Below are 17807 nucleotides of genomic sequence, written 5' to 3'. Positions count from 1 at the left end.
TGCATCATTAGAGGTCTAGGGGAACATGATAAGAACATTGTTCTTCCTCTTTACAAGTCACTGGTCAGACCACACATGGAATATTGTGGACAGTTTTGGGCACCGGTACTCAAGGAGAACATATTAAAGCTCGAGCAGATACAAAGGCGGCAACTAAATTGAATGAACGGACTACAATACCCAGAGAGGTTATCAAGATTGGGGTTATTTCGTTTAGAGAAAAGACGACTGAGAGGCGAACTAATAACCATGTATAATATATCAGGGGACAATACAGAGATCTCTCCCATCATCTATTATACCCAGGACTGTAGCAAGGGGGCGCTCTAATAACTATGTATAAATATATCAGGAAGCAATACAAGGATCTCCTCCATCATCTATTTATACTCAGGACTGTGACTGTAACAAGAGGGCATCCTCTGCTTCTATAGGAAAGAAGATTTCTATACTGGCATATAAGGGGATTGATTCTTTACTGTAAGAGCAGTGAGACTATGGAACTCTCTGCCTGAGGACGTGGTGATGGCGAACTCACTAAAAGAGTATAAGAAGGGCCTGGATGCCTTTCTTGAGCATTACAGTATTATATGTTATATCACTAATTACTTCAGAAGGGCCGGTGAGCCGGGGATTATACTGATTGCTACATTGGAGTCAGGAAGGATTTATTTTCCCTAAAATGAGGAAACTTGGCTTCTACCTCATTGCAGTTTTCTTTTGCCTTCCTCTGGATCAGTTTTGAGCATAATATCATTAATTGGATGCATGTATGTCTTTTTTAACCTTACAAACTATGTTACCATGTTATTTGTAGTAACACGTTACAGTGCCAAATTGTCATCTTCCTCGGGCCATTAACAAAAAAAACTTATACTAAGGCCTACTTGATACTGGCGATCGTGATTTTAGCGTGAGAAAATCGCGGCAACATCGCGTCTTTTTTCCTGTGATTTTTGAGTGTCAGTTCTACTTTTTCTTTATCCTGTACAGGGATCTAGACTCTGCAGCGGGAACCAATAGTCCGCTGTGGTTGGCAGCTGAACCCCAAGAGTAAGTGGCATAGGATAAAGACCAGACAGCAAAGTTACAGGCAACCTCCAAATTTGAGGAACTGTATAATCAGGAGTGCATTGCTCTCTGACACACAAAATGGAACTTATCCCTGCAATGTAAGGAGCTGCAAGACCTGCTCACATGTACTGACCACAGACAAGATACAAATCTCCAACACACAGCCGGACTGTAAGATCCCGGGGACATTCACATGTTTTACTTCCAATGTTGTGTACCGGATCCGGTGCAGTGAATGTCCTGTTGGGGGCCTTTATGTTGGGGAAACAGGACAAAAACTGAAATCAAGGATGAGATCACATCGCCACACAATTAAAGAGAAAAAGACAGAATTACCTGTGGCAAAGCATTTGTCACGGACACAACATATGAAAGTTTTTATACTTAAAGGCAATTTCAAATCCCAACGTCACAGAAGAATTTGGGAATACAAGTTTTGATACTATCAAAAACGGAATGAATCTCGGAGGCTGTTTTTTGCATCATTGGAGAATATGAGAGCAGAGGTAACACGCTGGCCTGGTGACCCCCTAACATCAATTTAGAAACCATAAAACTTTCACATCCCTTGTCACTGGACTTTATCTGGTATTTATCTAAGTGCTGTTAATCACACCATGTCTGTGCCCTTTCATGTGTATAAGTTTTTATATAAATGCGTCTTCAGATCTGTTCCATTATGCCTTAGAAAGAACCCCGGTGTGAAACACTGAATGAGACGTGTTTAAAAGAGCCAACAATGGTTTTTAGTCCTGACGAACGAGAAGCAAATGATTCTAATTTGCCATTCAGTCGTTAGCTTGTGTTTACACTGAACGCTTATAATTCATTTTCGTTCATGTGAAAGATGTTTGGAACAATGATCATTCTGTCTACACACCTTTTAATGGCACAGTCATTACTGACTACAGTATCTAAAGGATTAAACTGCAAGAATAGGAGTTATCTTCGATTTGGCAGTTGCAGTAGGAGCCTAGATATATGTCGATCAGCCATGCTCCAACTGCTAATCTCTTGGAAACAGTGGCAGCATACCGGAGATCACCATGACGTATATATATATGTCAATGAGCAGAAAGTAGCTCTCAGTTATGACAGATGTATATGTCAGAGCGCAAAGGTATTAACCAGTGGTTAGTGTCTGAGGGAATCTGTTATGATGATAGACCCCTATAACTTAAAGGGGTTGTCCCGCGCCGAAACGGGGTTTTTTTTTTTTCAACCCCCCCCCCCCCCCCCGTTCGGCGCGAGACAACACCGATGCAGGGACGTACAGAAAGCTTACCGGAGCGCTTACCTTAATCCCCGCGCTCCGGTGACTTCTATACTTACCGGTGAAGATGGCCGCCGGAATCCTCTTCCTCCGTGGACCGCAGCTCTTCTGTGTGCGGTCCATTGCCGATTCCAGCCTCCTGATTGGCTGGAATCGGCACGTGACGGGGCGGAGCTACACGGAGCCCCATTGAAGAAGGCAGAAGACCCGGACTGCGCAAGCGCGGCTAATTTGGCCATCGGAGGGCGAAAATTAGTCGGCTCCATGGGAACGAGGACGCTAGCAACGGAGCAGGTAAGTAAAAAACTTTTTATAACTTCTGTATGGCTCATAATTAATGCACAATGTACATTACAAAGTGCATTAATATGGCCATACAGAAGTGTATAGACCAACTTGCTGCCGCGGGACAACCCCTTTAAAGATGCACCGAAGACACAAAAGCCACAGTGTGTTCCCCCTTCCAAATAACAAGAACAAGACATATCCAAATAAGTGGTACAATCCTCTTAGGTTATTGTCAAAGCGATGGCATGACTGCATTCCACAGATGCAATTCTGCTTTAGTTGCTTACTTGTTTGCCATACCTTATGCTAAGATCAAATCCTCCACTGAATACGAAGCCCCTTTCCTCGCACAACCGCACCACACGGATGCTCCCGGCATGTCCTTGAATCAGGGGTGGAATCTGTGCCATCTCTGCAATATCATATAGCTTAATTTTGCGATCTCTTGAGCCAACAGCGACCAGCTGCCCCCCGTCAAAATCGATTACCCTGTGCGGGTCACCCCTAAAGGTTAAAAAAAGTAAGGCAACACAGTTTGAATTTTTCCTCAGGTTTTTGCCCCCACCTACTCAGGTGCTGCGGTAATCTAATCCCTGATGCCACTTACTGTCCTGTAAGAATGAGAACATTATATGATCCACAGAATAGATTTCTTTCCTCCAGGGACACGGTTTCAGTCTGTATGTCTATATATGCTGCCTCCAAACTCTCTCCAGGCTGCCAAAAATAAAATGTTGCATAAATTTTATAATATAACAATGGAATTAATAGTACTATAATCTACACTATTGCATTACTATAATAGTGATTATGAAGATATTTTAATAGAACTGTTCATAATTAGCACTTCTAATGAGGTTGGAATTACTAAGCTGCTGAAATAAAATGAAGTGGACAAGTCACAGCCATGGCTGTTTAAATACCCGAGTGGGCCCAACTGCACGGGTATTATAATGGCACCCCTCCCTCCACTGTCCCACACTGTTTTTTGTGGCAAAGAAAAATTAAAACTACATAAAACTCACTTAACTCATAGGTAAGTATAGCTGTTTATTATTTTTTAACCTCCTCAATACTTTTCAACTGTATCCGCGTCCTGAGAAGGACACAGATGCAGTTGAAATTTGTGCCACGGTCAGGGGGGTCTGGTGCTACCAGGGATCCAATGCAGATGCAATATTTGCCCTATCGTGACAGCGGCCCCGGCCAGAGCCTTCCCGTAAATTAGTAGATTCTTCTCCAAAAATACTCTACTGCTGGGAAACTTTGCTCCTTCTTTAGGGTAGCTCTCACATCTTTCATCTGTAAGTTTTTACTATATAAACCTTCCAATTGTATGTATTACGTATGCTTGAAAAAGGCCCTTGTATGTGTCGAAACATGTCGCAATAGAATACTTTTAGTTTGTTTTAGTAAATAAATGCGGATTGCTATATAGCTCCGGGGGCTAACTTTTTTTCCCATAATCCACCAAGTGTGGAGATTTTTTCCTAGCACTTTTTGTACATCTTTCATCTCAGATTATATCACTACACTCCTATCATAAAATACTCTGCACTGCTGGGGAACCCTGTTGCTTTCACAATTTAGCGGTCAGTCTGTCACCTCCCACAAGACCAGCGCTCTCCTCTCCTGAAATATTCTGTAATGTTGCAAGACCCTGCTCCTTTTACCATATAACTCTCAGTCTGTTACTTCTTACTTGAGTCTCATGACACTACTCCAGTCACATGCAACCCTGTCTACACTAACATCATCATCTGAGGAGTCAGGTCACTGCTCTCCACAAAATCATCACACTTCTCTCCTGAAATAATCAGTGCTGCTGGAAAAAGCCTTTTTCAACCATCAGGTTGTGACCCCCTCCCAGCCATTATTACCTTTGTTTCTTGGTAGTACTTCTCAAGCCTTGGCAGAGCATTGCCATCTTCACCAACTTTCGGTACTGGTAATTGTTGGATTTTGGCATATGAAACGCTCACCCCCTTATATGACGTTCCCTGTCAAAATGAGACAGCCAGGAAAAGTAAAACTTAAATTAAATTACAACCTGCAGAAGTAGAACTGTTAAATTCAGTGAAAGCATCTTCTATAAAGTAACAGTATAGTATACTAGTTAAATATATACATTGTGCAGCATTCAGCTACATCCGCTCCAAGTTACCCAAAAGTTCAGTATTGGGCTACATTCACACTGCAAATGCAGTGTCCATCTGACATATGTATCAGACAAGCTCCCCATGCATATGTCAAATTTATTCATAGGCTCCATGTCCCTGATAAAGGCCAAAAGAGTGTCCATCAGACTGGTATACCTTTGTTTCTGCTGGGTGTTTATGCAGTCTTCTGCATTTTTCCGTACAGAGGCACTCCGCAAAAAGAAATACGTTTTTGACATATAGGAAATGGATCATATTATCCACTGTATTTCTATATGGTGGCATACCTTAGAGGCATCTGTCCATGATATATTTTAGGAAAAACTCCCAACATACCTCCAAAATACACTACAGGTCAAAAGTGTTAAAACCCTTCAATTTTTCCGGTTATTTATTTATTTTTTTTTCTCAAATCAAATTTTATTCAAGATTTTTCGATACATACAAGGAAAGTTACTTGTCATATAAACATTAACCTATACACAGGTATCTACTGCCCTGACGAGATAATTCACAACAGACGCGTATTACACCAATTCAGGGTACTGCAGCCGCAGTATATCCACCCCCCGAATGGACCTATTGGCCCCGGGGATAAGTGCTTGTATTCAGTACCTGGATAACAACTTGTGGGGGAAGCCGGGGGCGGTAGAGAGGGGTGGGGTGAGGGTATGGGGGGGGGGGGGGGTATAGGATAGCACATTGACTACTGGGCTAGTATGCCTAAGAGCCTCAGATCACGCCAGGGGTGCCACGTTGTAATGAATTTCTCTTGTGTATTGTTTTGCCAGCTAGCGAGCTCTTCTAAGTTATAAATCCAATCCACCTTCTCCTTCCAATGTGAGAGAAGGGGAGGAGACTCCTCCCTCCAATGCAACGGAATCAGAGCTTTAGCTGCGTCGATCAGTTGAGCTACCAATCTGTCTCTCAACGGATGGAACGTTTGGGACGGTCTCCATAGAAAGATCATCTCTGGTGTTAAAGCAAAGTTCTGTTTTATCTTACTCAGCACCACGTCCACTCCTCTCCAGAAGGTCTCAAGTTTCCCGCATGACCACCATATATGCAGATAGGAGCCAGTCTCCACTCCACATCTCCAACATCTGTCATCTGGAGCCAACTTGTATGCATGCAACCATTGTGGAGTTTTATACCATCGAACCAATAATTTATAGTGAGATTCCTGGGCGAGGATGCATGGAGAGAGGCCATACGCGGAGGCCAGGATTGACTTAGTGTCCGCTGATGTCAGCTGGATACCCAATTCCCTTTCCCATGAGGTCAAGAAAGCGGGCTTATTTATCACCTGTGGAACTATAAATTGACCTCTAAGCCACGAAATTCTGCGCGCCTTGGGGTCAGGATCTATTAAGGAGCGTTCGAATTGTGTTTTGGGCCTGGTGGATCTACTTGTACCAAGGAAATCCTCAAGGACTCTTGTCACCGAGGCTCTCACCAGGAATGAAGGGCACCAGTTTTTTCCGGTTATTTTTGACATTGACACAGTTGAAGTCTAACAAATAACGTGAAGTGATAAAAACATTAAAATATGTTATGTTAAATTAAAATATACATTTTAACCTGAAATGCTACAATACTCTTAAATTACGATATTAACCAAGGGGCTTTTTTTCAGGGAACACATCAAGGACAGCTGCTCTGCAACACAGAAAACAAATTATGGTTTGAAATTGGATGCAAACTATTCCTACAGATGTCTCAACTTTTGTAGATTACTTTCAAACCCTCTGATTCTATATAACCAGTATTGGAACAGACTGCATTACACCCTCTAGGGAGTGTAATGCAGTCTGTTTTTGAAAGTTTTGCTCTTCGGGACAGAGCCCATTGTTATCTTAATGGCAAAAAAAGGCAATTAACCAAAGATGATAGATAGACAATTATAACTCTTAAATGTGTAGGGGTGTCCTGCAGAGAAATTGCCTAGAAGGCCATGGTGGCAGTCTATCTGCTAGATTTTCAGTAATGTTTATTTTGTATAACTTTTGATTGACATTGTGGGGGCTTCATAACCAATCGCCAACTTCCCATAGTTATAATTTCAGCATATAATAATTTCAACATACAATGGTCATCCCAGAACCAATTAATATTGCATGCTGAGGGACCACAGCGGTAGTTACTCAGTCAGCTTTGGTTGTACAGTAGTTCATATACCTGCAGAATCATAGCTTCATTCTTCACAAGTGTCTCAGCATGAAGGTCCAGGAGAAGGTCCTTTATCAAGTAGCACCAGTGATGAGAAACAAAAAGACACTTAAAGAGATGCTTCTTCTTCAAGTATCCTACAAGGAAAGGGACAGGGCATCTTGGGATAATTGACTGCAACAAATCCTGTGTTGGAGAATCAGTGGTAGTTTGGTAGACCTACCTAGTATTTTTTTGGACAGATGCACTGGGAGGCAGCGAATGAAGTCTTTGTATCTCCTGACACCGCATGTTGACTGGAAGGAAGTGGGCACCACCATAAGAAATGGTTCATCTTTAGCGGGATCCCAGTTTTTACGTGATTCTTTTACATTGGACTTTTCCTGTAGTTCCTGAATTACTAGAGGAGTAAATATAGGAGTGTCACAGCTTGGAAGGGTACTGATTAAGGCATTGCATCAGTAACTTTAAAAAAACAAAAGTTTTTTTTCTGGACAAAGCCTCCAAGACTTCTCCATAGCAGCACTAGTCCTCTGGAATGCGCTACCCAAAACTATTTGCGCAATCCCTGATTCACAAAACTTCTGATGTCCTCTAAAAACGCACCTCTTTAGGGAGGCATACCGCATCCCCTAAACCAAACCCCTCTGTACTCCGCCTGATAACGTGCTCCTAGTAATGGCAACCTTGCTATCCGCCATCAACCGCCCCATGCAGTCACACGGATTCAGCCACTATATGGATTAATGTCTGACCATTGTCTATGTGTATGGCATCCCTCACTCCCCACCTCGCCATACCGGGCACATCTCCAGCCCCTTACCTTCTGTATCACCCCATTATTTGTAGTATGTAAGCTCGTTGAAGCAGGACCCTCACCCCTACTGCCTCCATCAACTGATTACTATGTAACCGTGGTTTTTGTATTTTTGTACTTTCTGTATTCCCCTGTTGTTGTAAGCGCTGCGGGATATGTTTGGCGCTATATAAATAAAGATTATTATTATGTGTTTCTTACAGAGCTTTGGGTGCTGATTCCAAATTTATGCTCAGATTTTGACTGGCAGGAACAGATTTGCAGACAATAACCTTAACAGTAAAATAAAGAAGTGAAGACAGAATTGTAACTGAATCAGTCTTATAAATGTCCTTATACACAGTAACTCCTGAGTGAGGTAACATGGGGGGGGGGGGGGGGGGGCAGATGGAGGAAGAGAATTATAGAGAACCTCCAGGAAGTTAGATGTAATGTTTGCAGGAGTCACTTATGTCTTCTCTGTCCGCCAGTGTTCTCCCGTGGTATATTCCCACAGTTATCAGCCGGCGTCTCAGGCGGACACTTCCCTTCATACCAGTTTTCAGTTGCTCCTATGTCTGGGTGAAATTTTTCTCTTTGCTCATCTGATAAGTCACCGCATCTCTCCGGGAAGTAGTTAGACAGTTGTGATAAATGAGGGCCATGATTATATTGTAACGGATATATATTGTAACAGAATGGTACAGTATTAAATATCCTACTTTCTTGTGCTGTCTAACTTCATTATCGCGCCTGGCCTGAATATAGGGAATAATCCTGAAGTTTACAAAGGAAAATATACCCTTTGTAACACAGTGTGTCAATGTCAGGCGGAAAAAAGCTAAATTCTGTGCCCATTAAGTTCATAGTATATGTTAATAGCAGTTGGGGCTCTGATTTTCTGATACATAGTTCTATTTGCTTTCACATAGCCATAGAGGTCACTGCATACAGATTGGACAGCCATGTGGTTAAAAGACTGGCAGTGAATTTAGCTCACTGCCAGTTATTGGTTCTGCTTTCATCTAGTCAGTTTTCCTCAGCCAGTCCCTAGTTGTCTGTCAGCTCCTTCTATCCTTTCTCAGTCTGTTTCTGTTGGTCCTGTTAGCCTCTAGTCAGGTCTGTCTCAGTCAGCACTAGTTGCTATTCAGTGTCCTGTCTATTTGCCTGTGAGCTCCATCTCCAGCCCTGCTTGTACTTGTAAGTTCTGTTGGTCTGTTCCACCTGCCTCTCCTGTCGGCACTCTGTCCCCCGTTAGTGAGTTTCCATCTAGGTAGTTGCCAGGTCCCTAGCCAGCGCAGGGACCGCCGCCCAGTTGTCCGCCTGGGGTTAGCCAGGACCGAGGCAAGTAGGCAGGGACAGTGGGGTGCGGGAAGATCAGGGCATCCCACCTGGCGCTCAAGGGGGCAGAGTGCCGTAACATAAGAGCAGTGAGAGATAAACTGAGAGAGTGAACGTCAAGTGAAACCCCGTCTCTCAAAGGAAATGTTCGCATCAGGCTATGAATTGAAGATTTAAAACGTGATTTCCAGGGTCACTGACGGCAGCGTGCGGCATAAAGTCGCAGGTTCCTGGTACGGAGGTCAATCACTTCTCATTCCTTTAGGTCAGGTTACACAAAGGCTACATTCACACGGGCGAGAAATTCAGACCAATATCGCGCTTGCCAACGTACGTTTTACACATGGATCGGAGTCGTTTTTCAATCAAAACCGCATCACTTCTGTGAAATTGCGATCCTCTTTCATGTGTTTCACGCTCACTAGAGGATTGCAAGCGCTTCCCATTGATTTCAGTGGGAAACATCACATCGCACTTGCGTGTACATCACACTACATGCGAGTGCTATGCAATGTCTTTAAAGGTCCCACTGAAAATAATAGGTGAGGCGTTCTGTGGGAACGCCAAAAGTTAGGACACACAGCGGATTTTAACCTCGTAATGTAGTGAGAGAAAAAATATCGCTTTGTGTATAACTCCATTCAAAAGTATCGAGTTCATATTCGGACAAGTTTTGTGCGTCTCACAATGCTTAAAACTCAAGCGAGATTCTCGCTCGTGTGCATGTAGCCTATGAGAGTTTTCTCTGCTGCCTTCAAAGACTAGCTATGGCCCAAGCTATGGCCAAGTATTGATGCATCTGGCCACCACTGTGTCCACATGTGCCATATTTGCAGCATTTTGTATGCTGCAAAGTCCCAGCTTATTAAGGGGTTAGACCAAAATGTGACTTTAATTCCAAAATCCGCATACCCTGCTGACTTATTGAAACTAAAGGCCCATTTACACGGGACGATTATCGTTGGTAGTTGGTTTAAACCTCGCGCTCCCGCAGGGTTTTGAACCATAGTCACCCCATATAAATGCATGTAGAGACTGAGAAGAGGGAGAGCAGGGGAAGAACGCTTCCTCAGCCGGCCCACTTCCCTGCTGTCCGCGATGTCATCGTTTCATGTAAAAGGGCCTTTACTTATAGACATTTATGTTAAGCCCTTCTACATTTTCTGACTTATGTTCCTTTGGATTTCATCGCAGGGGGCGGGGGGGGGGGGGGGTGTTCGGGGGATTTAAATGCTGTTGTCAGAATTGACAGTGGCATTTAAAGGGTTAACAACCCGATCGGTCGTGTGGCTTGTCGGGGCTGTTGCCCGCGGGTGTTAGCTTTAAGAAACAGCTGACATCCGCAATGTATGGAGGGAGGTCGCAGCGCAATCTCCCTCCATACACGTCCTGTAGCTGCAGGACATAAAAACACTATAGGGTGATCACTAAGGGGTTAATGACAGGAAACAGACAAAACAACCAAAATATTAAAACACGTTTTGGTGTCAATATAGGACATTTTTCATCCACGACACAACATACCTGCATTGCAGGATATATAACAGATTCTAAGTCACACAATTGCAGGAAATAAGGAGGAAGAGGAGATAGATGAGGAGGGCTGAAGCGAAGCCTAGATGTGATCCACTATCAGCTGGAACTGAAGGAGGCGCCGTATCATAGACGGGAGGAGGGGACCGTGCGTCATCAGGCTGAAAAAATATATATATCTCCATCTAATGCATCCTATTACCCCCATTGATGATCCAGAGAAACCGTTTATTTGTGAAAATTAATTATATTTGTTAAATTTCATTCTTTTTCAGATTAGGCCCAATCACCTGTGCTGAACATTCTGTGAATACCCCTGTTATGCCCTTCAGTATACTCCTGCTACACTACAGCTATTGCAGCTGGGATATGAAGAACGAAACAACCTATAAAGTGGCTTATATATTCAATGTAAGCTAAGGCCTCCTCACTGTACAACATGTCAATTTAAAGCACCAATCCAGTCCAAAGTAGACATTTACCCAAACATTGCCAATGTATAGTACACATAACTGGCACCCTTCTGCTTGCAATGTTTGCAACCTATGGGTTACAGTCACAGCCACCTGTGACTTGCACTATGACCCCATTCACCTCAATGCATCTTTGATCAAGGCAGCCCTATACTAAACCTGCAGACTATCGTGTGTTATTTTGCTTTGAAGCTGAATTCAGTCTATTATTTCCTGTTATCATCTTAAAGGCTTACAATTCATCAGTACACAGGGGCGTATTTCTGTGGTTTCAAAGCGCCCGACTGGGCGCCCCCACGCTGGCGGCGGCAGCTGCATAGATTCCTATGGGAGCCTATGCTGGCTGCCAGAGAAGGGAGGTGGGAAGGAGTTTAGCACCGTGACTGCTAAACTCCCTCCCCCTTCTCTTCTCCTTTCCAACCCTTGCCACTGTTTGCAATGGGAGGGGGCGGAATGTGGGCAGAGCCAATCTCCACCCCCTCCCATTGCTGGCTGCTGACAAGGGGCGGAGAGGTGGCTGGAATTTAGCTCCACCCCTGCCCCTCCCCTTGCAAACGGACGGAGGGGAGGAGAGAGGAAGTGAGCCGGCAAGAGGGAATGTCTCCCCAGGCCCCGTGGCATTACAGCCTTGGCATATTTCGCCGGGCCCTTTGCCATTTAGGCATTTTCAGGGCGCTGGCAGGCGCACATATACCGCCTGCGGCCATGTAAATGGGCCCTAGAAAGGTGATAGGGGAATGCTACTTTTAAAAACACTGACGTCCATATTTGTAGACTTTGTGGCCCTTTAACTTCCTAACAGTCACATTAAAATTGGGGGGGAAAACTGAAAACTTCTCTTTTGATTGTGGAGTTTTAATTTGTCTCATAGGTTGGCATATAAATCAGTCACGTTAAGTCCATTTTTGACCCCTTAGTGACATAATTAATTTTAACTTAAAAACCAGTAACTCGCTTCCCCTTTTGTGCTCCAATGGTCATAACTTTTTTCATCAGTGTAGCAGTATGACACTTTGTATTTTGTGGGATGAGTTCTAGTTTTTATAGGAACGTTTTGAAGCATATACTACTTTTTGATTGCTTTTAATTCCTGTTTTGGAGGAAAATATACAATTTTTAATCTTTCCAGTGAAAACATTTAAGATGCCGGAGTCAGCAATGGCTACAACATTTATGGGGTTAAACAGTGTAGAGATGTGACTAGATGAGCAAGTGTCATCTTCTCACTCCTTTTCTGGGAAAAAAAGGCCCCATATGTGACAATGAGAGAGTAGATATGCTCTCTGGTCAGGGTGGGGGAGTGATAGTGCAGCGTCCTGAAGGCTGACCCTAGACACAGGGCATACGTTGAGGAGCGGGGAGAGAAAGATGTTGGCTTGTCACGGCGGCATTTGCCACGCTCCCTCCTGAAGGGACGCACGGCCAGGGCAATGCTGGGCCTCTTCTGGATACCCCCAGGAGAGGAATGCCCAATAAATGGTAGAACAGGGACAGTAGTTGTTACGGGTGAGACCACCGTTCCGCTACACACCGGAATGACCTTTGGTGGAGAATACAGGAGCCACGGACAGATATAACGTACCTCAGGTCCATGGGAACGGTCAGGGCCTGGAACAACTTTACTTGAAGATAATTCCAACAGTACAAGGCAAAGTAGACAATATTCCAAGTGCAGGCATTTAGACAGATTTGATTAGGAGTACCTCCACACGGCGATCCCAGACTTCAGGACACCCGTGTGTGAACAATTGAAGATGCGTACCTCCACCTGGCAGTCCCAGACTTGAGGTCACTTGGGCGTGAACAATTGGGGAAGAGTACCTCCACCCTGCAATCCCAGACTTCAGGATGCTTGGGCGTGAACAATTGGAGATGAGTACCTCCACCTGGCAGTCCCAGACTTCAGGTCACTTGGGCGTGAACAATTGGAGAAGAGTACCTCCACCCGGCAGTCCCAGACTTCAGGAAGCTTGGGTGTGAACAATTAGCAAAGAGTACTTTTGCACTTGGTCTTGGGAAGAACTCACGGTTTGCTGACGCTCTCTGTTTCCACTTAGGGGCTTACTCTTCTCTCATGCTAGAACAGTCAATCCACGAAACCTCTCTTCCTCTTTCATTCTTCACTACATGAGGGTTGAAGGTACCTTTAGGGCTCACACTCACTGGCGTCTTTTTTTCTCTTGCGCTGTGAGAGCAAGAGAAAACACTCACCTCGCAATGCAAGAAAAACGCTGTGATATCGCCAGTGTTTTCAATGGGGCCAGCGGCAGCAGTGCTAGCCCCATTGAAAACATTGGGAGAATACTGTGGACTTCTGCCACAGCTGTCACAGCTGTGGCAAAAAAAACAGCATGCTATCCCATTGCTTTCAATGGGGTCGGCGCTGATGCAGGCCCCATTGAAAGCAGTGGTTTGTGGCAACCCCCGCAGCATGATTTAAGGGGAAGGGCTTGAAATATAAGCCCTTCCCTGAAAATCATCATTAGCTGGTTAAAAAAACAAAAAAAAATTTACTCACCTCTCCGCCGCTCAGACGCGTCCTTCATGAATGAATAGCTAAGCGCTGGCTGTAGTTGGCTGAGCGCTCAGCCAATCAGCACAGCCCTTTCAGGAGGCGGGGATTTTTAAATCTCCGCCTGCTGAAAGTGCTGGACAGCAGTGCAGGGGAGCCAGCCGGAGGACGCGTCTGAGTGGCGGAGAGGTAAGTAAATTTTTTTATTGTTTTTTTAACCAGCTAATGATGATTTTCAGGGAAGGGCTTATGTTTCAAGCCCTTCCCTGAAAATCATGCTGCGGGGGTTGCCACAAACTACTGCTTCAAATGGGACCCGCAGCAGCGCCGACCCAATTGAAAGCAAGAGGAATAGCATGCTGGACTTCTGCCACAGCTGTGACAGCTGTGGCAGAAGTCTGCGGTATTCTCCCTATGTTTTCATTGGGGCTAGCGCTGCTGCCGCTGGCCCCATTGAAAACACTGGCGATATCACAGCGTTTTTCTTGCGCTGTGAGGCGAGTGTTTTCACTTGCTCTCGCAGCGCAAGAGGAAAAAAACGTCAGTGGATGTGAGCCCTTATGTAGCCGGCACTCTTTATCAGGCACCCAGAAGACATGGAACTCTTCCCGCTCTTAGACACTCCTATTTATAATCACACTCATACCACATGACAGGACATAAATTAATACATTAACAGGCAATCCCCAGGCTCTTGCAGACATTAACCCATCACACGCTGCAGCTGTGCAATACACATAACAGAATGACTAGACACTTTTGCACAGCGCATCAACATAAGACATGTCACATGACATGTATGACATTATGGAGGGGCCAGGAAAGCATGTACTTTCTACAATAGCATGAAGAAAAGTCCACGCATGTTATCCCATCCGTAGGGCTAATGCCCACGACTGGATTTCCGCCACGTGTAACGCGGCAGAAATCCGTGGCATTACACCGCAGCTATTAGGTTCTATTGAATTCCACTGCAGCGTGAAATAACCCGCGGCATGTTCTATTTGCGATGGGAAACCGTGCAGCTGGCTTCCATTGTAGTCAATGGAAGCCAGCCGCCACTCTACACTTCCGCTGTCAAGACAGCTGAACTATGACGTGAATACGCGACCCCGCCCACCGCCGTCGCGTCATATGCTGTACTGCACATGCGCAGTGGCGCGTCAGGCAGGACAAGTACAGCGGACCCGGTAGGTGAGTATGGGGTCCTTGGAGGAGGGCGCCGTGACGGACTCCGCTGCGATGTTCTGTAGGCGGAGTCCATCACAGCCGTGGGCATGAGCCCTTAAGATGCTTTAATGGAGCTGGAAAAAGGACGCAAGATTTGTGCGTTGCTATACGCACGAATATGAACCCCATTTACCTGTAATGGTGTCATATACATGAGCAATTTTTTTCTCCACATCACATGTCCCGTCTTTGGGCGTTTCCTTGGAACGCCTTGCCCATTGAAAACAATAGGAAACACTTGCTGATTGTTACTTCCCTAACCCAAAAACACCTTGCATCCATGGGGAAAACGCACATTCCCGAGCGCAATTTCAGGCTCAATTTCATGGCCCAACATCACTCTCGCCCGTGTGAAATTAGCCTTAGAAGAATCACAGATAATTCTCTGCTGCTTGCTCATCCAGCACTGCTGCCCTCTGCTCTGCACACAGACTAAAGTGACAGTATTACCAATCCCACTTCAAAAGGCTGTAGCTCTGCTACTACCGTAAGGAGAAGCTTTCTTAGCTTTAAAATAACACAAAGTGAATGTTAGTAGCACTGATAGAACAGGAAGTAGAACGAGCTCTGATCACCCAAAACTGTAATATCCTTTTGCTGTGGAATGAATAGCACTCAGGGTAATCAGTTTGGGGGTAGCTTGTTATACACACAATGCAGTTTATATAAAAATAGTTGCATCTATCCATTGACTGACATGTAAGAGATCAGTCTGTTGAATACCTGCTTGTTGGCCCTCCTGGGCAATGAGTACATGGATTAAGTTGGCAGCACTTTGCAGTAGGTGAGAGCTGCACATCTGAAGAAGAAGCAAGGCATAATTCACTTTGGTCCAATAGGATCCACTCCTGAACCATTCCCAAGTCTCTGTCATAACCTGGTGCAACACATGCTTGTTCAGTGCCCGGTCTGAGGTGCAGGTACTGAAGTCCTCTGCAAGGCTCGGGTTGATCCGTGACCGGCTATAAGTAAAGTCCTTGCCCAGAGCTGGTTCCAGCACTTTCTCCATGTAAAGCAGCAAGTCCAAGCTCTTGAACCTCCTGATTACCCCAAAAAGGAACTTTCTTTGGGAGCCGTGCCCAGCTCTTAGAAACAGTTCTTTGGTGACAGCAACCTTGGTGGCCAATACGCACGTCTCACACATTTGGCAAAGTGGCACTCGTGACGACTGGTTCTCGCAGCGGAGATCTGGGGCACATTGCAGTTTGAACTCTGAAATCTCCATGGTTTCCATGCTCAACTCAGAGCTGCTTGATAATTAAAAGTTTAGAAAGAAAACTTTTCGTGCCATTTACGATAGTATGGCCAGGAGCTGATAGGTGCCCATTTAGCTCTTTAAATCGGTCTAGGGTTCTGATTCAATCCCAGGGCTGCTGTTTGCAGAACTTTCTCCTTTTTGTTGATGCCTCCAAGGAGACGGCATACTGCAATTATCCTACAACAGGCACCCTGCCCAGCAAGTGCTGTAAGTATTGTAGTAGACCAGCAGTTGCTACCTTGTGACATCATTGGTCTTCGAAAGCACAGAGGCTGCAACATACAAACAGGCAGGGATAAGGGAGAATAACAAAGGAGGTCAGCAGCTGCACGCTTCTATCATATGTGCGGGCCTAGCTTGCTGCACGCTTCTATCATATGTGCGGGCCCAGCTTGCATTATGCATTTGGAGGAGTGTGGAAGGGGAACGTGAAAAGTTAACCCCAAGTAGATAGTCAAATGTTACGAGAGAATGTCTTTGTAGTGATGATTTAGTAGTGTTAAAAGGCTTGTTTCACATGGCCGGATTTGGATTGCGGATTCCGCAATTAAAGTCGGACTCAGGCATTGAAAGGCATATATTTTCGATTTTGCCTACACACCTTCGGGTATGAAATATGTATTCCGCGAGCTATTTTACCGTGGAATTCGCACAGATGGTCTCCATTGATATGAGTGGAGGTGTCCGACCTGCAGCCCATACGCAATACAAAGGGAAAAAAAACTGTACTGCACATAAGCGCCTGCGAGCCACCCGCAATATAGTAAAGTGCAATGGGCAGGGTCACTGGCTGGGCCCAAGGCCGGAATCTGCTGCTGGCCTCTCGCTTGCCAAATCTGACCAGGTTGTGTGAGCCCAGCCGAACAGAGATTAGCTAGTAAGGTATTCTGACAGCCAACGTTCAGGCCTCATGCCCACGGCCGAGTCGAATTCTGCCTGTGAAATATCGCAGCGGAATCAGACCCAGCGCCCCCCAGAGACCCATACTAACCTCTCCGGATCCTCCGCGAGTGTCTCATCCGGTGAGCCGGCGAGCATGTGCCTTGCAGCGCATGACGCGCCAGTGCTGGGCTGTGACGTGGATTCTCACTGTACTTCTGCTGTGCTCACACTGCGGATGTATCACGGGACGGACGGCTTCCATTGACTGCAATGGAAACCGCCCACATGATTTTCCGCTCAGAATAGAACATGCTGCAAATCTCCCCCGCAAGTGAAAAATCACAGTTGATTTCTGCTCGTGGGCAGGGGAGAATCGCTTACCACAGCATGGCTATAGACAGACATTGCAGCAGAATTCGCGGCGGGTGTCTGACCGCGAATTCCGCAGCGATAATTCATCTGTGGCCCCAGTGGTAATAGTGACTTTTCATAGTGCCTACAGTAGTAATGGTTACCTCCATAGTGGCGCCAGAAGTAATAACAACTCCCATAGTGGCTGCAGTAGTAATAGTGGTCCCAGTAGTAATAGTGAACTGTATAGTAGCTGCAGTAGTAACAGTGACCCCTATAGTGGCCTCAGTAGTAATTAGTGATCCCCATAGTGGCTTCAGAAATAACAATGACCCCCATAGTGGCCTCAGAAATAACAATGACCCCCCATAGTGGCCTTAGAAATAACAGTGACCCCCATAGTGGCCCCAGTAGTAACAGTTGCCCCTATATTGGCCTCAGTAGTAATAGTGATCCCCCCATAATAGT

General features: G+C 45.3%; 1 protein-coding gene across 1 annotated transcript in view; it reads right to left on the bottom strand.

Annotated features, from left to right (window-relative positions):
* The window catches only part of LOC136587306 (F-box and WD repeat domain containing protein 10B-like), a 41607-nt gene extending 25366 nt beyond the window's left edge, over positions 1–16241 (bottom strand). Inside the window, exons 1-6 of the mRNA XM_066585861.1 lie at positions 15572–16241; positions 7187–7363; positions 6973–7100; positions 4516–4635; positions 3243–3352; positions 2936–3139 (exon numbers count right to left, since the gene is read on the bottom strand). Of these exons, the coding sequence (XP_066441958.1) occupies positions 2936–3139; positions 3243–3352; positions 4516–4635; positions 6973–7100; positions 7187–7363; positions 15572–16082 (1250 nt within the window). The 5' untranslated portion in view covers positions 16083–16241. The remainder of the gene's footprint in view (positions 1–2935; positions 3140–3242; positions 3353–4515; positions 4636–6972; positions 7101–7186; positions 7364–15571) is intronic.
* Between the last annotated feature and the right edge of the window lie 1566 nt (positions 16242–17807).

The sequence above is a fragment of the Eleutherodactylus coqui genome, chromosome 13, assembly GCF_035609145.1.
Source record: "Eleutherodactylus coqui strain aEleCoq1 chromosome 13, aEleCoq1.hap1, whole genome shotgun sequence".
Classification (NCBI taxonomy): Eukaryota; Metazoa; Chordata; class Amphibia; order Anura; family Eleutherodactylidae; genus Eleutherodactylus; species Eleutherodactylus coqui.
Note: the sequence above shows the minus strand (reverse complement) of the source record. Positions and strands in the feature narration are given on the sequence as shown.